We start from the raw sequence: 26,186 nt of genomic DNA, 5'->3' as shown, positions 1-26,186 counted from the left end.
GGCTGATCTCTCCAAGGTTCTGGTCCACTGGTTTCCAGCGTCGCTTTGTCCTGCACACTAAAAGCGGCTCATAAATCAAACTTCGGCAAGTAACTCTATGGGTCCCGCTAGCGTGAAGCCACATCGGCACTTCCACTGCTGCATCTATAGAGCACATCTTGCTGCACTTCAGAGAATGATCCAGCAACAATTACAGAAGTCTTCATTTGAGTCAGAAAAGTCTTTAAATGCTAATCAAAGAAAAAAGCTTCCCCAAAGTTTAAGATGCTTCTTTACATGTGGTTTATTTAATTTCAATGATCCATCTTAAGAGATCACATTAGTTATTTCAGCCTGTGGTTGCCCAGATGTGACACTAAATAAATAGGTTATGATACGTTAATGTGTTAAAGCTCACACCTGCTTTAACACAGTTTGAACATCTGGGGGCGCTCATCAAATAGAGTTAGTGGGATATTTGTTAACATTTATCAACTTATCAAGGATTGCAAGGTATGTTTAGTGTGTATTGAGCTGCAACTAGTTAATGAAATTACATTTAAAATCAAAGATATAAAATATAAGTTAGGAGTTTGACTTTTTTCCCCAATTTAATGGCCATTTGTACTTGCCTCATCTGCCTCAGCTCCTCACTCTGCTGATTAAAACAAGTAGGTGGGTTTTTAATCTCCTTCATGTGCAGCCTTTCTTGCATTAGTTTAGTATGGGGAGCTTTAGATAAAAGGAAAATCTACATACATTTTCTTTCAGCTTTGAAAAAGACACTTCTATTTATGGACAAATTAATGTCTTTGACTGGCATTTGCTTCACTGTGAATGAAGCTCAGCACAAAAACCCGATTACAGCCTTATTAATGACACAAGACATACAAATTATAGGTGATACGTTTGTTGGATGTGTGAGACTGCAAATCATGGCTGGTGCACTAAAGGGGGCTGGAAAAATGAAAACAAAATGTTTATGAGAGACAAGTTTTGCAATATCGCATTAATATGCCTTTTGTGTCGCCTGCCACACATAAACTTTATGCCTTCCAGGGGTGAAAATCAACAAGTCAGACATGCTGTTTTACAGGCCAATATGTGGTATATAAAAAAAAACTAACAAGTGAATGAATGAAAGAAACATGCATCAGAAGTTGACCAATAAAGTTATCAAATACTATATCTAGTATTTCATTTTAACTCTCATGTAGGACAATATTAATAACAGCAAACCAAATATATTAGCTGATTTCTAATGGGTAAATATCAGAGTGCACAGACAAAACCTGCAATGGAAAAAAAAAATCCATTAGTCCCTTTCCATGCGAGGGCAGAGAAAGTAATATGTCTGAGTGACCAAGCAGAAGATATGCAATAATTCCAGGTCGGCACATTTTCAGCCTTCAAGATAATCTATTGGAAAGCGGCTGGCGGTGGATGTGGTGCTCTCCTTCTCCGACTCTGTGTGTGACGGTGATGCATGCAGAGTCATGTCAGACGGCAGCAACAGTTTACAACCACTACACATAGGAGGGAAGACAGGAAAAACACCCAGTGTGGTGATTTAGCAGCAGGTTGTACATCAACCACAGAGGCACACATAGTCCTTGATGATCAGGACAAGAAAATAGCACTTTTAACAGCCCCCTTCCTCTGCCCTTTATTGCATCCATCTGTCGACACAACCACCCATCCGTCTTCCATCCATATTTTCTTAGACAGGGCAGCACACTGCTGTGAAACTGAAACACATGCAGACAAAACCCACTTCTTATTTTATGGGATGGGTTTTAAACCAACGGAAAGAGAGGAGTCGACGTTTGGAGTAATTAACCTGTTCCTTGCTCATTGAAGTCTAATTAAAATTTTACAGCAACCTAGTCCTCTGACATGCAGCAGTGGTGTGAAGTGGATGCCAATCAAAAATTATGAGACTGTCTTTAATCAATTAATTGTAAGCTTTGTCATAGTGGGTACCTTTCAAAAATAACTAACAATGCGACTAATTAAACTCTTTACATGTAAACAACAAACTGCACCATTCCTGAAAGATACAACAAAACAACCATGATAATGATGTCTGGTCTAACTAAGTGGAAGAATGAGTTAAACACCAGCTACAGAAAATTCAACTGATATCCTCCAATATGTTCAACACAGACTGCATACAGATGCAACACAAGAATAGTTTAAAGCTCTACAAATCATTATAAGATACCCTTAAACCAATGTTACGTCACAATTTTCATTTCAAATTTTCACACTTTTCCAAAGAGCTGCACAGTGGCATTTGTTAGCACTGTTGCCTTGCAGCAACAATGACATGGGTTCAAATCCCAGCCAGGGTCTCCCTGAATGGAGTTGGCATGCTCTCAATGGATGGATTCTATCCTCCCACAAAACATGCTTGTTGGGTTAATTAGTCTCTAAAATGCCTCTAGGTAAAGGTGTGTGTCTGTGTGCAGGGGTGTGTTGCCCAGTGATAGACTGATGACCTGCTCAGGTCCAGGATGTACCCCCTACCAACAGTTAGAGCTTGGTTTTCAGATAAAATATGAAACCAAAGTAATTACATGAAGAAATCCTTGGCTTTAAATAACGTATTTTTCTCTCCTAATACTCATCGACATTTTTGATATGAAAACACTGAATAGAAACGTGATGCACCTGGCATTAAAGGTATAAATAGCACAAAAAGCTCCCTACAAATGTCATTTGAAATGCTTCACTTTGTTGTGCTAATCTAACATCAGAGCTAACTCATTACCTTTGCCCTTCAGCTGCGCCACCTGCTCAGATGTTCAGAAGCTTGTTTATAAGTGCATCTATAAAAAACAGCAACATGTGCGCTGCATCCTCCCTTGGACAGAATTCACACACCGCAGCCAGTTGTCAACAAACAAGAGTAATGCACAATATGAGTCAACCAACTATCAGAGTAGAAAGCAGTGATCAAATATTCATCATGTTGATGTTGCCCACTTGTCCAATTCTAGATTAGCTATTGATTATTTAGAGGATGTCCTCAGACCAGATTAAATGGGCATCTGCGCAACTCATTGGAGGAGTTAGAAGAGATGTGAAATTTATTGCTTCTCCATTTGCTTGGCTGCACATTATTGACAAAGTTGCAAATCTGCCCTTTGATGCTTCAAGTTACAAAACTAATAATGTCTTTATATGGTCCCTCATGCTATCAGACCAAGCAAACACCTCAGAGAGTGATCTCTCCACTTATTAACACTCAGACCAAAAATAATTAACAGCTGCAACATCCTGCTCAGAGCAAATCTGAAAACTTTTGATCTTCAGACATTTATTATTAAAGACAATAAATCATGTCAGGCAGAAAATTACTGATGCAACATTAACAGGAAAATAAACTCTCGAGTGTTACATTTTCAAACTCCTGTTAATTCAAATGTCTTAAAAAAGAATGGAGACAAAGAAGCACTGTCAAAAAGTATTTGTTATTCACAGTCTGCATGATTTCATTTTTGCTCTCCAGTTTTAATTGGAATTTTTAATGAAGTTCTATAAATACTATCTTTATGTACTGACATACAGCAAGAGTTTATTACATCATGACCTTTGATGAGGTTCTCAGGTAATGCTTTGGGAGAGAAACAGTGACACAGCATCACTGATCCTTCACCTTACCAATCATTTGGCACTGGGTGGTTTTCTACATATTTATCAAATATTTACTTGAAAAAACTGACTCAGAGATCAAAAAGTATCTTCTTTATGCGAATGGCATGTTTTTTTGTATTCCCTCTCTTAAATAGTGGATCATAAGAGGAATGGATCACGGTGTTACATCATATCTTTCCCAAGAAAAACAAGTAATTAATGGATTAGCCATAGGTACTGGGCGGTTTTCTACATAATAAGATTCTTTGACACTAATCTTATTAAAACAGAAAAGTAGGAAAAATAAAACTGGTTGAACTTGGTAGAAGAGCCAATAAATGTGAACCTACTGATCATTTCTTATGTTTCTTTAATGTGGGATTGTGTTCCTCAGGACAAAAAAAAATAAAAGTTTTCAAATGCTTTTTTTGGCATGATTATACAATTAAAATTTTATCACGATGACTACAATAACTGTGCATTGCGTAGAGTAACATAAATCTGAAATGTCCAGAGAAGTAAAGCACCAGGGTCTAATTAATTAATTAATTAATTAACTCTAATTATTGATAATTAGTACATTAACATACTCTAATAAAACAGTTATTCCACAGCAAGTCTTATGTCCACAATCCAACATAATCTGCCACTTCAAGCCTTCAAAATATTCTTCAGATGTGTCTATTTTTCACAGAATTCTATTCATAACCATTGTTAGGATTTTTTCTTTTGTTAAGCATTTTTTTTAAATAACAAACAATTTTTTAAGCAACAAATAATTGCATTTGGCTTTCGAAATATTTAATTTTTCACTTTATTTGAGCCTGGATCTAAACATGTGGTGTCGTCTCAATGCATGTGTGCTGTTGTAAGCAGTCCCCAGAACACTTTTATTTTGAAAAATAAGCAAAGAAACTGTCACTTTCCAGAAGTTGTTAGGATTAAAGCTAATTGGATTAATTAAAACATATCTAAATAATTGTAAAATTTTCAAAATATATCTACTTTGGAACAAAAGACACAGGGACCTTTATTTTTCCCTTTAAAAGCAGATTCCATTAGCTAGAGACTCTTGTGATAATATACTGCATTAGCACTGCTGTGCACCACATACGGGTAAATGACTTTGACAGGCTTTGACATGCACTTTAAAGTAATTCAGTCATGACAGCTAAGAAAGTCAATCATCACCTGATGATTGCATTGCCCTCCCAGGTTACAAGTATGAAACAGCTATTAGCACTAGGAGTGTGCTTGTGTGTGTGTGTGTGACTTACTTGAATCCAGGTGAGACTGTGACACAGCTGTCTGACTTGAGCCAAATGCAGTAAGGGTCCCGTGAAGACAAACAGCTTCTGCATAACAGACACAGGGAGACGGTTTGTTAGTGGTAGAAGGAAATGAGGAGACCATGAAGTGTGAAGAACACCGAGTTCACTGGATGTTAGTCTGGTAATGAGACACTAGCCTGCCACCAAGCCAACCAAACAACACCTATCACCCGCTTCAGCTCTGCCTTAACAAAGGCTGGAAAAAACAGGATCCTTGAGCAGCCTGGCACAAACGATGCGCCTAAAATTATAGTGTCCTTCTAACCAACCGAACAATTCTACACTTTAAGTGCTGTGTTGTTATTTTTTTAATTAGTGATGAATAGAAAAAAAAACACAAGCAGATGTGATCATCATAAATGATCTGTTTATTAACTAATGAACACTGAGAAATGTGATAATTATGGTGCAGTTATTCTTTTATTACTGGATGAGTGAAACTGCAGAAAATGCATTTCTGCAGTTTCAGAAATGCATTTTAAAAATCTTCTGAAACTAGCAACATTTAATAACATTATGTGACTTTTCTAAATTCTTCTTTGGAACAACTTAAGAATTTTTTGTGTGAACCTTTAAATCTGTTAAAGATTTAAAGGTTCTTTAACAGATTTAAAATTCATGTGAATTTTCTGCACTGGGAAAATTCACATGAATTTTCCCAGTGCAGGACAATAAAGGCTGTTTCTGTTCTATTCTAAATGAAAACCTTCCCCAACATATAGAAGGACCTCTACCCAAATAGTGCATCTACTTTACAGTGCATAGTGCACTTTTCAATGGGCCAGCATTTCTGTATAAAAATGCTTAAAATGTTTTTATATTGTTTAACATTTAAAATATTTTTAAGCTGAATTTTGAGTTTTCATTAGCTCAACTCAAGACATTCCATCCTTGCATCTGTTTAGAACAACTTATGTTGGCCATGTGCTGCATAAAAGACCAAACCATTTTCAAAATTAACCAAAATAAAATGTAAATATTACAATCCTGTGTGTAATAAATCTATTTAAAATCTAAGTTAAAGTAAATATGGATGATAATTCCTTCATATTTATATAAAAATACTAGTTTCAGATTTAACCTGATGATTCACATTTTTATTGGTTCTTATTTTCTTTCCATTACAACTAAAAAATAAAAAGTTGTACTATTGTTACAATAGTACAGTTAACAGTAACAGAAATGTTACTGTTATGTGGTTAATCAAAATCTGGATGTTCATATTAGAGTGGATCACATGCTTTATCATCAGCCTACAGTCAGAGGATTGTTCAATCATGTAATCCTGTCTGCTGTTCTGTCTAACCACTCTGTGATTCAGGGAATAACATCAAGACTCGGACCTGTTTACATCCTGTCCTTAATGTCACCAGCATTAACCACAATCAATAGCCATTAGTCACAATCCCCACCAGTAAAGACTCGTGCAGAATCACGACATTTAGAGCTTTTCTTCTACTTTCAGACCCGTAATTAATTTGTGTTGATTAAAACTTTCTTCTAATCAGTAGAATTTTATTTTCCAGCTTGATTTTTAAAGATATTGTTTTATTTTTTTCTCAACTCGAACTCCATGGATCCTGTGGCCTTCCTCCTACCACCACAATACTCCACAACAACACTGGGTGACAGCGAGCGCGTGAGCAATATTTTTCACAGCTGCACAAGTTATTGTCTGCAAGAGTGTGGCATTCACCCAGCAGCGACAACATAATGAGCATAAAGTACACAGTGACAAAAGAACGGCGGCAAACAATAAAACGCTTACGTGCTTCCTTCTGTGTCAAACCCAAACCTCGGAGGCAGTCAAGTTTAAATAAGTTTTAATGAGGGGGGCTCGTTTCGAGAGTTTGAAATGATTTATGAACAGTTGAACTGATGGTGTACTGTGTGTGCATCTTTATCCCCAGACTGTAAAATCTGGTGAGGAATCCCACTGAGAACACATCAGTGTGTCAGCTCAGAGCAGGAGGAAATCAAGAGAGGAACTATTATTCCCCTGCTGCGCCTAGAGCTGGAAGCTAAAAATAAAGTGAATTAAAGACAGGAAGATTTTGGACAATGCTCTTTTTTTCATCTGCCAGATATTTGAATGAAATAAACAAAAAGTATAGCACCAAACAAAATTTTTCAAGCATTTATTTAAAAAAAGGAGCATCCCTCCAGTCTAGTTAGGATGATCTTGGAATGACTGCCAGCTGCTATACTGGTATAAGCAAATCAAAATGAATTGTTTTGACTTGATTTATAATTTTTCATGATGGATTTTAAAGCAAGAAGTATAGGAAATGATAAGCAGATCCTTAATTAGATGGCGGTAGACTAACATGTCTATAGAGTCAATACATTTTTTTTTTTTTTTTTTTTTTTTTTTTTTTTTGTAACCCCTCCAGGGGGTCTTTTTGTGGGCTCTAGTGTCCCTTTTTATGAAGTAGGCTGACAGGAAAGGGGGAGGGAGAGGGGGGAAGACATGCGGTAAATGTCGCCGGGTCCGGGAGTCGAACCCGCGACCGCCGCGTCGAGGACTTGAGGCCTCCAAATGTGGGTCGCGCTAACCCCTACGCCACCACGGCACGCCAAGTCAATACATTTTGAAAGTTTATTGAATCTGACATTTAAAATTGCTTTTCTTCAGTAACTCAATTCACTAGTGAAACACATTATGGTGATTAAATTATACATATAATATCTTCAAGCCTTCATTTCTGTTAATTATGATGATTTTCCTCCTAGAGCTAATGAAACTCGACAACAAAGATTAGACATCAGACCAACAAAAAAAGAATTTTAACTCAAAAATGTTGGCTTAATGAAAACTATGTTTAATACATGCCTAAAGGGTGTTATTTTCAAAAGACTCTTCATTCTGACAAACGAGTTTCATCAGAGGACATATTCTAATTTGGAGTAAAATCCTGACTTGGGGACGTTCTGATGGAGGTTGCATGTTCTGCTCATGCATGATTGAGTTCTCTCTGGGTACTCTCTCTCTCTCTCTCCAGACTCTCACAGTCTAATACAATGGATGTTAGAATAATTGGTTAACCTAAATTGCCCTTTGGTTTGTATGTGTGTGTGTGGGTGCATGGTTGTTTGTCCTGTGTGTCTCTGTGTTGTTGGACTGGTGACCAGGGTCTCTGGCCCAATGACCACTGCAGACAGACAGAAGCCCCCCCATGACCCCGCAAGGATAACTGGATATATGACTGAAGGATAAAGTTACCCTACATGAGTTATTTCATAACCTTTAACTGAACAGTTCATAAAAATAGATCATCTCCAAGTAAGGCGACATCAAAAGAAATATTTACCATATAACTCAGTGTTTAATAGAGTTACAAAGGTAGAAAGAATACAGATATTTTATAGAACTGACTTTCTCACTTCTGTAAATTTAACTTTAACTTTTCAAAATTGAGTGTTAACTTCTCAAAAGTGAATCAAAGTAGAATTTTTTAAAGTTAAACACAAAAAGAAGAGGCTTTCTTTGAATCAAACAGTTCACAGATTAAGGACCTCTGGTTACTGAAAATCTAAAATGACTCTCCTCACTGTGTGCGACTGCTAATATGTGGCACCGCATACTAAAGTGCTACTTCAATAAATTATTCATATGCTCGCCATAAGGTATATATGCAGATTTCTCTCCATTCTGCCCCTCTTTCTTCCATCAGAGGCATTCATTTACAACAATCTGACAGAATTAAACGACAACCCTGAAGCAACCTGTCTGAAAAGGCCAGCTGGAACTTCAGGAAAAGAACAGTGAAATCATTTTTGTTGGAGTTTTTCTTTCTTAGTTGTTGTACAGTATGTGCAGTTCTTGAACTGCAACAGATTTATGTTTGTCCCATGCCGCTCCTTAAAACAAAACACCTTTCTGGGCATTACTACCATGAACACACAAATGTGCGTGTGTGTTTGTGCAGGCTAAAACTTTAAGGGACATCGACACAGCTGTTGAGGGTCTCTGTGGCTCATATTCATGTTGCCAAAAACCTTTGGAATAACAAAATTCAGACTTACTGGAAACTGATTTATCTAATAGACACTGCTCAAGAAAAACATTGCAGTACAGAAATAATTTTAAACCTGCATGTGCTTTTACGATTTAAGTATTTTAATTCCAACCTGAACTTAATTTGATGCTTTTTCCAATCTGTTTAGAAAAAAAAAAAAAAAAATCTGACATACTATTTTCTGTTAGGAAGACAGAATAGTATGCCAGGGTATCAGAATTTTTTTTTCAAATCAAATTTCCTCTGTAGCCCATTTAGTATTAATATACAAGCTATCTATTCAATATCTGTTAAATATGAATCTACGGAAAGAAGGAAGGAGGGAACACAGGAGGAAGAATACTCTTACATGCCTTAAATGAATTTTTTTCCACACTGCAAAGGAACCCCAAATGGGCCTATTTGTTCTAATATCCTCAGTTTGTATGTTCCCATGTTTAATGGCAGTAATTATGCAATTTTCCCTGATAGAGGAGCTGTTCAGCCACTGAGTGAAATTGTTTGCTACCTCTAAATGAAGTGTTTTGGGACCATTTTATCCCACATGAAAATGTTGGCCAATAAAAGCAAATAGGAAAAGAGACTAAATTGCAAAAGAAAATGTGGATATTGTTTTTATTTTTTGATCTGATAGCAGTCCCTTTGGTTTGAAGTTTTAGTTTGTAGGCACAGAGTAGGCCAGGATTGTGAAAAAGAAAATATTTTCTTCTCAATTTCATCACAGGGTCATTTCTTGTCATTTTTCCCTTGATTGTGACAACACCTTCTTAGATGTTTCATCCCTTATTATAACCCTTATTATAATGCAGTTCTGACTGATCTATAAGTTTCACCTGGAACAAACTTCCAGAAAACTGAAAAAACTGCTCAAACACCGAGAGCCTTTAAATCAAGACTAAAAACCCATTTCTTTAGAGTTGCCTTTGATTAATAATTAGAGAACATAGATTAAATCTAGTAATTTAATGTTTTTTTTTTCTTATGCTTTTTCATGGAAAGCACTTTGAACTGGCTTTTTGTTGAAATGTGCTATAAAAATAAAGTGGACTTTCCTTAAATATAGAGCTTTCCGTCACTCTATGTAAGCTTTATTAGTTAAAACTCTATGTTTAGACTAATAGGTCTAGCGTCTTTGTGGAGGATGAATCATGATTTGGCAATGATTAGAAGCATTAGTAGAAAAATAGATTACTGTACATGTTTTTCTGATTCTATTTTAAAAAAAGATAAGTTGTGCTCTAAATTTGACCTCATTTCAATGACCCCTTAAAGGATTTTTTTAAGAAAGGAAATGTTGTGACCGCTTATCCATATTATCAATCAACTGCCTATGGAAAGAGAAGCAGTAGATATTTTCTACTTTAGCAAGTTCGTTGAGTTCATATCAAACAGGAAATGTAGCTGAAAGGACTTCTGGAGCTTTTAAGACTTCCAGGGTTTGGGGCCTCTTCTCTTCTTATTGTATTTTTTTTATTAAAATTCCCCATTTCATACAGTTCACTGCTGCTGCTTGAAATGGAAGCTTTTTTTTTCTGAATCCTAATATTGGCGGTAAGACCCCGGGTGGAAAAAAATAAAAAAAGACCAAAACAAGCAAACCTGATAATACTCCCTACAGTGAGGGGGAGAAAGAGAAACAAGCCAAGATTGAGAAAAAATTGGAGGTAGAAAATAGAGAGAGAAAGAGAGCGAGAGAAAGAGATGACGTACGTATGATCTGGAGAGAAACGGATTCATTGGTGTGTTTCAGGAGGATATGGTGGCAGAAATCTGACCTCCTGGCTGCTGCTGATGTGGCTTTTGGGGGCCCCTAATCTAAACATGAGATATTCTGTGGTTCTAGTCTCTAAAAGGGATCAGGGAACGTAGCCAGTCAGACAAAAACAGCTAGATCCCAGCTTCCTACTCCTCATTCCAGCTTTTCCTTCTCTCTTCTATCTTACAAAAGCCAATGCTGGCTACCAGCCAATCAGCTGGAACCAATTTCTGACTAAACAATGTTGAGAGCTTCTCCAGACATTTGCAATGTGGGGTTTGCATGCTACGGGGGTATACACACTCCCAAAACAAGCTGAAGAAGAAATCCCTCCTCTGATTTTGATGGAGTAAAGTAAAGAGTGGGGGTTGCAAGAGGCCAACATTCCTCACAGCCCCAAAAATAGATCATGAAACTGGAAACCAACTACATTAGCTGGGGCAACATAGATTTTGGTAAAACAAAGGAGCTGGAGTCAAAGAAAGACACTACGATTCAGCTGCTGTTTTTTAATCAATGCTTTGTGCAAGTTTTTATTTTAAACAGTTTAAAACACTTAAAACATATAATAATCATGTTTCTGAGGTGGAAAAAAGTATGATTAAAACCATAACTTCTGTCCAAATAGTCTATTTTTCAAAAATATTTCAGAAAAGTATTGTTTATAAGACAAATTTAATTAAGTGTTCATCTTTTAATCATATATTCAATTTGTGACACCACATTATTTTTCACAACGACATATTAACTACCGGTTGTTTGTGGGAAAAGTTAATCTATTCAGCTCTAAAGATTAAGCCAGTGTACGGTTGCTTTTCTACCTGAAGGGTTTTGCAAATAGTCAAAAATGTACTTCGAGATATAGCCAGATTTGTACAGAATTTGCTGCAATGGTCCTAATAAACCTCATTTGCATTAACACATTTTTTAAGAAAAAAATTTTGTGAGTCCAGCTTAGCTCATACAATCAATGGAAACAACTAACCTTGTTAGAGAATGCAAGCTAATCTTCTGAATTGCTTCACCGACAAATTTAATTCAATATAATTTATTGCACACAAGTAGGAGGTTAAATAGAGCGGTTAAAATAAATACATAAGAAATCAATGTTTTACTTAATAATTATATTTTTTTTAGCATGAAATTCAAGCCAGTTGGAGGCAAAAACCCAAATAATAAAGACATACAACAAAATTATCAACAAGCTGCGCCATAAATTAATGTGGAAGGAAGTTTTATGGTGCAGGACATAAGTACCAATAAACCATCTGAAATTTGTCAGTGTGTTTAAAGCATTCCTGCTCCAGTTATATGAAATCATTACCAGTTGTTTTGACATCAAATGACAGTCAATAAAAATGTGTTGATTATCAAAGTTTTGCGCAGAGTGGAAAGACAGGAAAAGCAAGGACAGCAATGGCTGCAGCTGATTTTCTAAACCTATTAACGTTCCTGTAAGTACTTCTTGGTTCATAATCAGGAAGTGGAAAGAACATAAATTCACCATAAAGCAGCCATAGCCAGGTGCCCTCTGTAAGATTTTCAACAGAGGATTCAAAGAATAATTTAAAGAGGTTTCCAACAGACATGGAGTACTTGCAGAGAGGTTGTAAAAGAGAAGCAGGTACAGTTTCTCTCATCAAATAAGTAATTAATGCACTCAAATGATTTTGTGTACAATCACTGCATAAGACTCCACTACTAGAAAAAAGCATGTTGAATATCCTCTGAAGGTTGGTGTAAATTGCAAGAATGGCTTGGTTAATCAACTGACATAAATCTAATTGAAAGTCTAAAGACAAGAAAATCAGAGAACATCGACTCAGAACCTACAGGATATGAAGACTTTTACTTGTGTGAAAGAATTGGTCAAAATCCCACCTGAGCAATGCACAGAGACACTTTGAAGTTACTATCAAAAAGGCTTTATAGTAAGAACTTATTTTAAATGTGTTAAATAGTTAGTCTTTATGACATTTAGATTTTTTAACCATAACTTAATTTGTGAACAAATGATTCTAATGATTTATTTGCAGGTGTTGATTATTTGGATTGGTTCTGAGACCTGGTTTAAATTTTATGTCAAAAGAGATACAAATATATTTTCTGTGAAAAGCGTTGACGTGTTCAATAGTTATTTTACTAGCTGCATATGGTAAAAGATTCTTGCTCAATGTTCTGAAACTTCCCTTGGTCTTTGTGACTCTCCAGTGCATTGTGTAAAATGCAGCAGCAAGATTTAAAACAAAGAAAATAGGAAAGAATTTTGTATCTATTCATGCTCTCCCATACCGGCAGGGGTTTTGTGGTAAAGCAGTAAGCACCGAAAGCATCAGAGTTGGGGATGGGGATTTGCTGAGAAGAAATTTTCCTTGTAGAGAACCATCTTTCATGAGTTACAACATTTATTCTGAGACTCTTTACATCCTTTCCATGTTTTTCTTTCTGTATCTTCACAAATAGGAATCTAAAGTTTTGATTCTATAGATTTGATATAAATGTTATTTTCTGAATTCTATAAAATATAGAAAAACATAAACGATTAAACAGCATCAGTTGGAATGTAACCACGGTGCCATTTCTGCGATAACACAACATTTTTGATGCATCACAGATCCCTAATAGCAAAGTACTTAATGTCAGAGCTAAATATAAGCTATTTACAAGGAAGACGACTCATCAGGGTCTGTCAGAGGCAGTGATGTTAGTGACCGATGTCGGACCACTTTTTTTCAGTAATGAGTAATCTAACGCGTTGCTATTTCAAATCCAGTAGTCAGACTACAGTTACTTATCAAAATTACTTTGCATTACTATTTTCTTTTGCAATTACATTTTATTTCCTCTATGCGTCTTGGGGAGTGACCGCCGTTTCTATGCGACAGTATCACAAGGTGACAGAAACATAAACAATGGAGGGAAGAGGGAGATGCGCATTTTGTTCCAGGAAAAACAGGAAGTATTTTGAGTTTCACTCACCAAGTCCGATTATTATAAGCAGCTTTCGGCTTGTTTTCTTCTAAAGTCGCTTGCAGATTTAATGAGTTGCGGGTTGCGGTTTTTGGGCTTGAAAATAAACAGACCTAAACCCCAGAGTTTGCAGGAGGAGAGCTGTTGTGCGTTGCGCTCTGACACCAAACGCAGGGCCGTAACGCTGAACCTGAACGCTGGGGGGATGGGGGAGTAAAATCCTATTTATGGTTTTCCAGACAATACTGACAATACTGGAACACACAAATTACTAAAGGTTTTTTTGTACTGCTGTAACCATTTAACAATCTCCCCTTCAGTTCAACCATAGAAGTGGAGACACATTGTTGATGTTACCATTATAAAATAACTTGCAATTAAGTTTTGGCAAAGATCAATGTAATTTTCACAGGTGGAGGAGCGTTTTTGTTAGCAGCTGCTGAAAGTAACTAAAAAAGTTACTTTTAATGTAACTTAGTTACTTTCCAAATCAAGTAATCAGTAATCTAACTAAGTTACTTTCTCAAGGAGTAATCAGTAATATGATTAAAGTGTACAAACAGAGTGCCGGCATAGAGGAAAGTACAGGGTAGGTGGCAGGGTAGTGCCAGTGAGGTGTTCAAATATAAGTCAAAAGAAGCACAGAGATGATTGAGATGCTCTTCTGTTTCATCTGTTTGAGCTATCACTCCCTTCCTGTCCCGGAACATGTCAGATTTAGAAATATTGACAGCTTGGGGGAAATATCAGAGTTGTGTCCAATGTGTTCTTACTCCAACACAGCTCATTTTAAAAATATGGTTGAATTACTGCAGCATGGCAACATGTTCTATTAATGACCCATTCATTTGATACAGGTGTGGTTAAAAAAAAAGGAAAACCATTAAAATATTTGAGAACTGACTTTGGACACTACTGAGCTACCTTCTTTAGTAATATACATATATGAACTATAGTCACTTCCCCAAATGAGCTGGACATTATAGGCAAACAAACCAGAGTTTGATTACAGCAGACCAAACAGGGATGGTGTGAATGAACCCCAAATCAACACAAATCTGTATGAGCAAATCTCAGTTCTGATCTTTGCATCTCTAATATTGTGAATTCTCTGCATGATAGTAATACTATAGGTATATTTCCAAGTTACTCACTTCTTGCAGTTTGTGTAGTCATGGCAGTGGCTGAGTGGGACTCGGATCACACAGCTGGAGAACGCCACAAAGAGAGCATGATGATCCCGGTCCAGCTCCAGACCCAGAACCCTCCTGTCCTCCCCTCGCACGTTACACCTGAGAACACGAATCAAAGAAAAAAGGCTTAGCATGCATTTTATCTACTATACAACATGTCATAAGTAAATTTAAGTTCATGTTGATGAGAATTTCAAGCTGTGACAAAAGATGAGACAAAAAAAATTTCTCCAGCTGTATAAGACGATGTAAAGTGTTACAACAGACCAAAGAGCAAGTGGGAGGGACTGATCAAGGCAGAACAAGGAGGAAGTGGAAGAAACAAAAGAAAAGCAAATGAACAGAGAAATAAAGCCATTGGTAGATAACACTGATATAAAGGATGTGTTCTCTAACTTGTTTGGGTTGTAGACGTCGATGTCTTCCAGTAGTTGGGAGTTGAAGGAAGCGTTGGCTCCTTCTGAGCTGGCCAGGATCTTCAGAACATGACCGTTATCTGAGCCCAGGAACACCACCGTGTAGTTCTTATAGGGTCCAGCTGATGTGTCCACAGCTATCTGGGTTAACTTAAACCTTAATGGGATACAAAAGAAAAAACTATTAATTCTATTTGCTGGGGAAATGTTGGGTTCCAGCAGTAAACAAAACAAAGAGTGGGCGACCACTGGGCTCATTGTGTAAATCCTCAGTGCGCAATCAATTCATCTGCCAACACACCATCCCCTTCTTCCATCGCCTACTCCCTTTAATCCCTTCATCCTATTAATGCATCTATCTGTCCACCCACGACTATTCAATCGATGCATCTTTCATGCTGTTCAACCACTTTCCCACACTCTGTCTAGTTTTCAGTCCCAGATTTCAACTTTCTCTTTGCATGACGTTTGACATTCATGAGGTTGTCTGGTGGCTGCTGCTTCGTGTGCAGCAACGCTCTGCTTCATATTCACCGTGATCCTTGTGGTTCCACCAGGGATCTGACCAGTATCACCGTCTACTGCAGGCTCCACTGGAGCTGCTGGGACTTGCAGGCTTTGCTGAAGGGCACCTTGAGTCCACTGCCTGTTCATTCATTTTCTATGACTGCACTTTGACATCACGGCATGAGGATTTAAACAAACAAATTTCGACTAATAATATTTTTGGCACGACATTCCTTCTGGATCCTTTCCCCACGGACACCGGGAGCAGTTTCTGCGCCCTCATTTGTCCCCGTGTCCGCCTCCCAGATGGTCCCACACAGGTTGCTGTGTTTACCCACACACACTTGACTGGCACATCCCTGTAAGGGTTCGGCAGTACGGCGTGATGCGTCTGTGGTGGGATTTCATTTATCTAGCAGGTCCCAGGGGAAAAAGCGCGGCAGATGTGATGTTTTTGGCGCCAGATGTGAAGCGGTACACGTTTCCCCAGTGTGGAGACACAGCAGTGTCTGGCTGGCTGTCAGCCTGGCTCTGCTTCAGGAAGCACAGAGGCAGCCCCTGTATGCTGTGTGTCTGCGTGTGTGTGTTGGAAGGCTGAATCTGTGTATCTGATGTGTGTGTACAACCCCTGTCTGAGGCCTATGCTGTGGTGAATGAAACACTTGTGGCACTTCATGATTCCATGTCCACCGTATCATCGTCTGCCATCAGTGGACTCTCAAATGTCACAACATGCGAAGCGCTCTCCCATACACCGACGGCTTCCTGCCTTTCGATGCACGCTGCTGTGGAGCGCCTGCAGGTCAGGGCTGCACTCGAAAAAAGACCCTCTCTCTGTGAGCCTTGCCTTTGATGTAGGCTGAGATCGACCGCTGAGTAAATTCAATGGGTTTTAATGAGGTACAAGGTTGAGCGTTCCACCTGAGCTCCCTCGTCTATACCAATCAAGAGTCCTGCATGTGAAAACACTGCTAGTGTTGGACATTGTGTTGTTACAGAGAATAAATGCATACAGCTCATTAAAGAATTGACCACTGCTTCATAAACCTCAAATACTGAACCGCAATATGGAAGTTAGTAGGTGATGTTTTTAATTTGATTCAGCAAAGGGGACACTACATGCTGCTGTAAACTGTTGAAAAATAAAGTTTGTACGCCCCCCGAAAACTACAGTAACTTCTGAAATGATTACCTGAGTGTTCAGTAGAGAAGACCTATGCATGTGTTATAAATCTAACTATAATTAAATTGCTGTTGTGACTGAGATCAAACGGTATTTTACAAGCAATCAGTACATAAATTATATTTTAATACAATTTTTGCACTTTATTGCAATTATATTGTACCACATGATTATGACCAATCAACAGTTTATGTGAAACATTTATAGTTTGTTTTGTTCTTTTGACAGAATGCTAACATTCAATCAAAAGTAACTTCAACAAAATATCAGCGTTTCAGTCAGCATGCTTGTGCAACATCGTTATTAGCATATTTTTTCCTCTAGCAAGTTTATTTCTGTTTCAGTTAATTTGTGCAGGGTATATGTTTCAGGGAAGTTGCCAAATATTTTAAATGATTCATCATGTTTTTTATTTTATTTTAGTCAGAAAAAATTGCTATTATACAGTGGTGAGTACACTTATAATACCAGCTATAAATTACAGTTCCAGTAGGCCAGTAAGGGCCAGTTTGATGCTCAACTTTAGCGTGTCTGGAAACTAAAAAATGATAACCTCTCTGTTCATGATGAGCTATTGTAACAAACTGAGTACCTTAATAACATAGGACTGATGCATTAAGGGATTAAGCAATTGTCTGCTCTTCTTTCCCCCAAATTAAACAATTCCTTATTTCTATCATAAGTCCGGTGATTAGAGCAAATTGTCTACCTGCTGGTGGTGCGGGTGAAGAAGGGTCTGTCATTGACTGAGGGGACAGACTCATCCATGAGCGGATATGACTTGATGAAGGTCAGAGTTTCATCTGGGAAAGTGGTGGAGGACTTGTAGGTGGCTGCAGAGCCTTCGCCTGCACAGCTGCCTGGCCTGTACGATAACAGTAAAAAAAAGAGAACAAGACATAAATCCCGTTCAACAAACACAGATGCAAAAACACTTGCAAGCCATTTGTTTTTCCGCGAAGAGCAGGCGGGCAGAACAGGTGTCTTATGTGCGTGTTTTGTTTTATTATTTTATATTTTCCACAAGATGTCTAAGCATAATAATAACAGCAGCTGCAAAAATTCTTTTGTCAAACACACAAAAACAAGCTGGAGGAAAGTGACAGTTTGCAGTTTAAAGACGCATCACTCACCTCGGCTTTGGGACTTGTTCTTCTAGAACAGGTGTCCATGCTGACTCACTGTTTCTCTGCTCCTTGAATTTTCCATTAAAGGCCTTCTCTATGTCGTCCATGTAGAAACCGCAGACTGCTGAGCCGGTGATGCTGCCCCAGGAGAAGGAGATATTCTTAATTAAAATTATTCAATTTCACTACACCTGTATGTATAGCTGAGGTTTAATCAAAGTAAGAGCCACCTGGATATATCTGTTTACAATATCTGTATAAAGTGTGTCTAAATGCTGCTAAAAATCCAAATGCATGTTGGGAGAAAGTTGAGGTTTTAGAAATTCTGTGCATTTAAACCAGTGCATTCATCTTCTTGCTGAGGATCCATAATTATGCATAGGCCTATAATTTTAGAGACAACCTCAAATGTTAAAACCTGATTTGATGTCCCAACCATCATTCCAAAATAAAGCACCCTTCACACTTTCTGGCATGGATAGTAAAGATGTGCAAAAATTGTTAAGATAGACTCATCTTTTATTGCAGTAGCTTATTGTTACATTAATTAATTATTCATGGGGAACAATCTTATGTTAGGGGAAATAAGAAATAATTTTTTTAACAAACTGTCTGCACAAATAATACATTCATAATCACTTTGAAAAACGCAGCTGAAGCATTGTTGTAATTTCTATTATCTCTTAACCAGTGTTTAAATAAATCACAGTCATTTTACCATCACAAAAGTACTTTCATACAAATTAGCTTTTTTGTTCTTTTTTGTGGTGTGAATGGTCCATTTTTTAAAATTCCTCTTAACTATACTGTAGGTAAGTTTTAAACTTTAGCAGACAATACAAAACACTCCTATTACTTTCCCTGAAATACCAGCGCATTTTAAATAAAAAAATAGTGGTCTTTGTCAGACAACTGAAAAAATGCTAATCAATAGCTCTTTTATTGGTATGATGATTTAAATCATATGACCAAAGCAGCACATAGAAAGCAAAGTCCTTGTTTACAAATCTTAGCCAATAAATCTATTTAGATTTTGAGTCTCAATTGATTCTATCAGACAAAATTAAACTTTATTCCAAGACTTTTTCAGCCTCCACATATAAAGTGAGTGGAAAAAAAACAAAACAAAAACACTTCTGGGGTGAGATGAAGGTCGCCCCGGGGGTAGTGGTTACCCCACAGGTGACCTTCGTCTCTGGGGTGCAAAAGAGATGATCTAGAAAAGTTGTGCAAAGAGAAAATCCATCTTTCTGTATATTCCAACTTTGCTGAATGTTATTGGCAAAACTGGGTTGTAAGTATGAAATGAAGGAAGGTCAATAACTGTGGCATGGGAGATTGAATAAAAAGAAGAAAAAAAGTTCTGGTATGAAATTTCCCCCTGACTAAGGTAGTTTACTAAAATAATTGTGAATGATACAAACACTCTTAATCTGACTGAGAAACTGGAGAAATTGTTTGAATGAACAGTGTTCATGTGAAGTAATGACATGAGCATTTAATCAGATAAAGAAAACAGAGCTCTTTGAATGACTGATTGCACCATAAGGTTGTCACTGATGCAGGACAGGCGCAGTTATGTGTGTAAATTGAGGATGCGAATTGAGATGGACACAAATAACCTTTAAATAATTAAGCAATTATAATTATGATTAAAAGAATGCTGCTGTGGACCAAAAAATGCTACTTTACCCTTAGTATTGTACATTTCTTTCACATTCTCCTGGTCATACAACAACAGTACAAGATCTGTACATCAATGCTGTGACCTTGCATGAGAAATATTTAGGTGTTTGCTTAACACAGTCACGTCCACCCCATCTTCCTTATCCCCACCTGTTTGCTTGTGTGGTAAAAACTCCAAGGACCGCAGGCCGGTGGTTTATTTGGAGGACATTGGTCAGTGACTGCAGAACGTCAAAGTAAAAGAAAGAATCTCCAGGAACGGAGCAGTTCAGCCGGGCTTTCAGGAAAGATGTCCAGTACCGTTCCAGGACCCGCGGGGAACCCCCATTGTCATTCTTACACACTCGTGCAACCCTGGAGAAAACGACCTGAAGAGACAGGAGCAGAAAAATCCTCAACCTCTACCAGATGATTTATAATCCAACACAACCAGGAAGAGCCAATGAGAAACAGAGGATATGGTTTGCATGACAAGCAAGGCTGTTGTTGGCGTTTATTCTGCTTAGAAAGAAAGTTGTTTATTCCGCTCACCTTGCCTAGGGTGGTGTACTCCACTGCAATCTCGCTGAAGAAAAAGTACACATAGTTCCCGTACTCAATGGCGTGAAGAAAATGGGGTTCTAAAGAAGGAGAAAAAGGCACATCATAAAACGCAGTTTGAGTTATGACTTACTTCAAATACAGCTCAGCTTCGTGAGCAGCCTGAGAGTGAATGTGGTAAACACAGGGCTCAAAGAAATCTTCCGCAATGTGAAATTGCAAATTTGCATATTGGGAAAGAGGCAGAAGAACAAACAGTCAACAGAAAACTATTGTATCAAAAGAGCACAGATGGTCCAGGATCAACGGTCACACAGATTACATTATAATCAGCTCGAGTTAGAAAAGCATCAACCTGGCACAGACGTTTTCCAAACTGTTCATTCAGATTCAAGCTTCACCGAAGTCTGCCAAAAAATTAATTTTGGTAAAAATTTTGTTTTAGATTTTGCAAAATAATGGAAGTTCAAAAACAATAATCAAAAGAAGATTAAATAGTTCCTTATGAACATTGGTTTTTAAAGAGGATGCAATATTTGTGAGGTTAAACCTCACAAATATTGCACTAAAGTCAACCTGCTGGATCCAATCAGGTGTGGAGATTAGTTTTCCTAAATATAAATGAATTTGGATGGTGGTGTAGAGTCACTTGCATCAGGACAATCAAAGGAGTGGATGCACTGTGTAAGGCATCTGTGTGGCTTTATCCTACAAACTGTTGCATTTGACAGTCATAAATCTGTACAATAACAATGTTGGGGCAGATTTTCATTACATTTCCAGTCATCAACAGAAGTTATGACTTACTTCAAATACAGCTCAGCTACATGAGCAGCCTGAGAGTGAATGTTGTAAACACAGGGCACCGAACCTGGACTGGTGCTTATTAACCACAATAAAGACAACAATGCGTGAGGTGCCAGAGCAGCAAAAAGTGGTACAATATGTCTTAATTATCAGTTGTTATTCATTTATCTTCCACCATTTTGTTCTTCCAATCCAGTGCTTTTAGACAGAAGTAATGCCACTGTTTTGAAGTACTATTAATGTGGAAAATGGACAAATTATTTTAATTTTCTTTATTTTTAAATGAATTAAATGTGTTTTATTTAGAGGGTTGATTGTACTGTGGACCCAGTCTACTTGCAGGTCAGTTCTCACGGATTTATTTATAGGTTTCTCTGTCAAAAGTAACTCTAAATTGTTTGCAGAAAATCGTCCGATTTGCAGATTTTTTTCATAGTGCATTATTTAAAATATTCAAAAGAAAAAAACATCTAGGGAAGTTGAATTACACAAGCACAATGCTTCTTGACATGACTGGCATTTTGATCCATTTTCCTATTTGCTGATTGGCTGTGGTCTAAGAGTAGAAACAAGGAAGACCATGAATGTTAGCTTTTGTGGTAGTGCTAAGATTATTTACACTGTGTGTATTAATGCATATTACAGTAAATTTGGTACATAAACTATTAAAATACACATAAGTGTTTTAAAGTCTGTGTAACCCACATTAAAATCTGATATAAATAGTTGATTAAATACCTGTAGACAGAAAATAACGTCACTGCCCCTTTAAGGAACTAGCGTTACAGACGCAGCGCCGTAGTGACGCAGCACACAGCCCGGAGGGAGAGAACAGAGGAGGAATCAGAGGAAAGCGCAGTGATTAGTTAACAACAAAAGTTAACATTATATTTGAAAACCATAATCTATCCGGTCGGGAACTGACGGGAATTTTATGAGCGCTAAACTAAATCGGTTTTGGTGAGTTTTATGTTTATTTTTTCGCACTTTCACTGTATTTTGCTGTAAAAACAGCCGTTACAATAGCCGTTGATAGCCGTTATAAATTGTTAACCGATTAACATATTGAGTTCAAGAAGAATTTATTTGTATAAATTGAAGATTTAAAAAGAGTTTTATTGTGTTTGCGACCTGTCATACAGGTCAGTTTTTTTTGCTTGGTTGGAAGCTCGGTCGGAGTCAGGATTTGTCTACCGTGTGCGGCGTGCACATTCATGGACGGGATTCACGGACGGGATTCAGGATGGCGAGCCAGACCCAGACATTCAATTCACCTTCTCCATCACATTAAGGAAGGACTCTCCTGCGTGTGGTAATTCGCTGCCAGGACGAACTGAACCGAACTGAACAGAACTGATAATTTATTGAATTATTATTTTTTGTTTGGATCGAGTCAACTAAGATTTTTTCATCGAACTGAATAGCTGATTTCATATTCGGGTTGTACTCGAATTTAAAGTGATATACTTTGGTTTCTATATGTTATATCTTTGAGTATGATTTGAACAATTGTAATTTATTTTGATTTGATTGTGTTTGAGGTATTTTCTCACCTGTAAAAGAAAGAAAACGAGTTAACTCAGAAAAAATAGGGATCTCAAAATAGATACAACATAGGAAATAAAAGAGACTGGTCTAACTAATTCAAATTAGACTGTCTAAAATAACATAGGAGAACAAAGATCAGTCTAATTAAATTAGATTAGTCTTATTAAAATGAACTAGGTGAACTAAAGAGTGAAAAGAAAAGGTGATATACTCTTTATTTATTTCTTTTTTTTTCCCTTTTCATTTTTATTTGCTTCCTTATTAAGAACCTGCAATATATTTATTTATTAATTTACTTAATTAGTTATGGTATCTTATTTGTGTGTTTTATATTCAGTAAATTGCCGGCTTGTTTCACTTAAAGCAGCGGTCTCTGGTGTTGTCATTCTTGCTCCCCACTCCTTAGAGCCTAGAACTGGTCCAGTGGCGCAGTTAGCGGTTTGATACCGGTGCTACAAACTTGGCGAGCCAGCCAGGAGTGGCTTAAAGCATTTAAACTAGAAACCAGAGACCGTATAGCATTATTAGTGTTAAAAACATGGATATCGTTCAAACCAGTAATGTAAAAATCCCTAACTCTGTCATAGTTAGCGGCATGACCAATACAGAAACTGATGACGAACTAAGCGACTTCTTGGGACAATATGGTTCCATTCAAAGAGTAATCCCAGTAGATCTCACTGAACCAGATTCACCCAAACAGGTTATCGTAGAGTATGTGTATGGCGCAGCTATGCAATCTCTTTTACCTTCATTGCCATATGGGCTTAACAGTAAAACTAAGAATGATGTCACCTACCACATTAGGGCCCTAGCTAATGTTTACACACCTGTAGCTAGCAAGACAGCTACACAGACTTACCTTTCAGAGTTAAAGGACATTGCAAAACAGACTGGTAAAGACTTTGCAGCTGTCCTCAGAGAAGAGCTCTCCCTCATCGGTGAGACTCTCGATCAAGATCACTCAGAGTCCCAAGATGAAGATGCAGAGCAGAACTCACCTGATACCCCAGAGCAACATGCCCCTGAAAATGCTGTACAGGTAGCCCCCCTTCCCAGTATAGCCCTGCAGCAGCATGTTCAACATCGTTGGTCTCCACCAACGACACCATCTAAAGAAAAGACACAGCCTGCTCTTAAACTTTCCTATGTCAATCCACCTGACATACAAAAAGTAATTGTTGAGCACATAGTGAGAAATGAAGACTCTGCTCTGCAAGTGCACACTTCCTTGAGACTCAGACCCTTCTCTGGGCGTTTCCCACGTCCCAACAGTGAAGTGGATTATGAGACATGGCGCTCCAATGTGGAACTTCTTCTTAAAGATACAACACAGTCTGATCTTTACAAGTCACGAAAACTTCTCGAAAGTCTCTTATCACCCGCCCTTGATATTGTGAGGCACCTGACACCTGATTCTCCTCTTGATGCATACTTGGAGATCTTGGACTCTGCTTTCGGCACAGTCGAGGATGGAGATGACCTCTTTGCAAAGTATCTCAACACAATGCAGGATAATGGCGAAAAACCTTCAGCTTATCTACAACGGCTGCAGGTGATGTTGAGTACCACCCTCAGAAGGGGAGGCGTAACTGCAAACGACCTTAACCGGCACCTTCTCAGACAATTTGTCAGAGGCTGCTGGGATAACATCTTGATAGCTGAACTACAGCTAGAACAAAAGAAGCAGAAGCCACCCACCTTTGCTGAACTTCTCCTGTTACTCCGCACAGCAGAAGATAAACGTTCTTCCAAAGCTTTACGCATGAAACAGCACTTCAATGTTTCAAAGCCAAAAGTGTCTTCTCATTATCAAGGTGTTTATGTGCAGAGTGAAGAAGGCTGCAGCTCATCTCAGCCAGCTCCTGATCACAGGTCTGAAATACAAGACTTAAAGAAACAAATAACTGATCTACAGTCCCAGCTCACACGTATCGCACAGAAAGACAGTAGAAAAGCTAAATCAGCTGTCAGACCACTAGCTCCCCAAACAGTTAACACACATTCCCCAGCTATCACTCATACATCTCAAAGGCTGCAACCCCACAGCCGAAATGCAAACAACACCACAAGCAATAGACCAAGGCCCTGGTATTGCTTTAGATGTGGAGAGGATGGGCACATTAAGCCCCAGTGTGAAAGTGAGCCGAACCCATCTCTTGTGGCTAGGAAGAACAAGCAGCTAAAAGAAAAGCAGTTAGCATGGGACAGTCAACATGGCACTTCAAAGCCTGATCCTTTAAACTAGACCCAGTTCCGGTTGTGGGACAAACAGGGACTGGAACACAGGAAAAGTGTCCCAAAAAGAAGCTGCACAGAGCCCATGTGTACTCTCACACACAGAGACAGTCAGTGACCTTGCCAAAAGGGCTGATTGGAGCCAAGTGCACCGCACAAGTGACCATAGCTGACAAAGACTGTAGTTGCTTGTTGGATTCAGGCTCCCAAGTAACAACGATCCCCAACTCCTTCTATCTAGAGAACTTGTCTCACTTGCCTCTCAATTCCTTGAACGACCTGCTTGAAGTGGAAGGAGCCAACGGTCAAAGCGTCCCTTATCTTGGCTATGTTGAGGCCACCATCAGATTCCCAAAGAGCTTGCTTGGAGTCGACATCGAGGTACCTACGCTAGTATTAGTTGTACCTGACATGCGCTCCACGTTATCATCAGTGCTTATAGGCACAAATACTTTGGATATTCTCTATGAAAAGTATGAGGAGATTTCACCTCAGAACTTCGAATCTCTTCCCTATGGCTACAAAGTAGTCTTAAAGACCCTTGAAATCCGGAAAAAACAGTCTGTTGGTTCCAGCCTGGGAGAGGTGAGGCTTAATAGTAGAGACCTCAAGACCATTCCAGCTGGACAGACCAAAGTAATTCAAGGATCAGTGAGCTGCAGAACATCTGAAGTTGGAAGGTGGGTGATGGTAGAGTCACCAAAGTCATCGTCCCTACCTGGTGGCATCCTGGTGACAGATAGCCTGGTAAGTCTATCACCAAAGCTATCACGCTGCATACCAGTCATGCTTAAAAACGAGTCACAGCATGACATCACCCTGTCCTCAAAAACCGTGATAGCAGAGATACATGCTGTCAAGAGTGTTCAACCTGTCAAAACCCCTAATTCAGACTCTCCAATAAAACCTGACCAAAAACCAAGCCTCAATTTTGACTTTACTGATTCCCCTGTACCCAACGAGTGGAAAGAGAGGATAACAAAGAAATTGAGTTCCATGCCAGAGGTGTTTGCAGTGCACGAGCTTGACTTTGGGCGCACTGACAAAATCAAACACCATATAACTCTCAGTGATGAGACGCCGTTCAAACATAGGCCAAGACCTATACATCCGCAGGATATAGAGGCTGTGCGTACCCATCTCCAGCAACTCCTCGATGCAGAAGTCATCCGTGAATCAGAGTCACCTTTCTCCTCGCCGATCGTAGTTGTTCGGAAAAAGAACGGCGATGTCAGACTTTGCATAGA

General features: G+C 38.4%; 2 protein-coding genes across 9 annotated transcripts in view; one reads left to right on the top strand and one right to left on the bottom strand.

Annotated features, from left to right (window-relative positions):
* The window catches only part of sema6cb (semaphorin 6Cb), a 171,168-nt gene that overhangs the window by 28,359 nt on the left and 116,623 nt on the right, over positions 1-26,186 (bottom strand). For all 8 annotated transcript variants that reach the window (XM_032557983.1, XM_032557982.1, XM_032557981.1 and 5 more), the window contains 7 exons: positions 20,338-20,426; positions 19,957-20,174; positions 18,127-18,258; positions 17,703-17,858; positions 15,284-15,460; positions 14,849-14,986; positions 4,896-4,973 (listed from right to left, as the gene is read on the bottom strand). In XM_032557983.1, coding sequence (XP_032413874.1) covers positions 4,896-4,973; positions 14,849-14,986; positions 15,284-15,460; positions 17,703-17,858; positions 18,127-18,258; positions 19,957-20,174; positions 20,338-20,426 — 988 coding nt within the window. The remainder of the gene's footprint in view (positions 1-4,895; positions 4,974-14,848; positions 14,987-15,283; positions 15,461-17,702; positions 17,859-18,126; positions 18,259-19,956; positions 20,175-20,337; positions 20,427-26,186) is intronic.
* Positions 23,220-24,971, top strand: LOC116716959 (uncharacterized). The gene is made up of 2 exons (XM_032557990.1): positions 23,220-23,684; positions 23,721-24,971. Exons 1-2 carry the CDS (start codon positions 23,240-23,242, stop codon positions 24,947-24,949), a joined length of 1,674 nt encoding a protein of 557 aa, XP_032413881.1. The 5' UTR covers positions 23,220-23,239; the 3' UTR covers positions 24,950-24,971.

The sequence above is a fragment of the Xiphophorus hellerii genome, chromosome 3 (genome assembly GCF_003331165.1).
Source record: "Xiphophorus hellerii strain 12219 chromosome 3, Xiphophorus_hellerii-4.1, whole genome shotgun sequence".
NCBI lineage: Eukaryota > Metazoa > Chordata > Actinopteri > Cyprinodontiformes > Poeciliidae > Xiphophorus > Xiphophorus hellerii.
The sequence above is the reverse complement of the archived record's forward strand: the minus strand, read 5'-3'. Positions and strand labels throughout refer to the sequence as shown.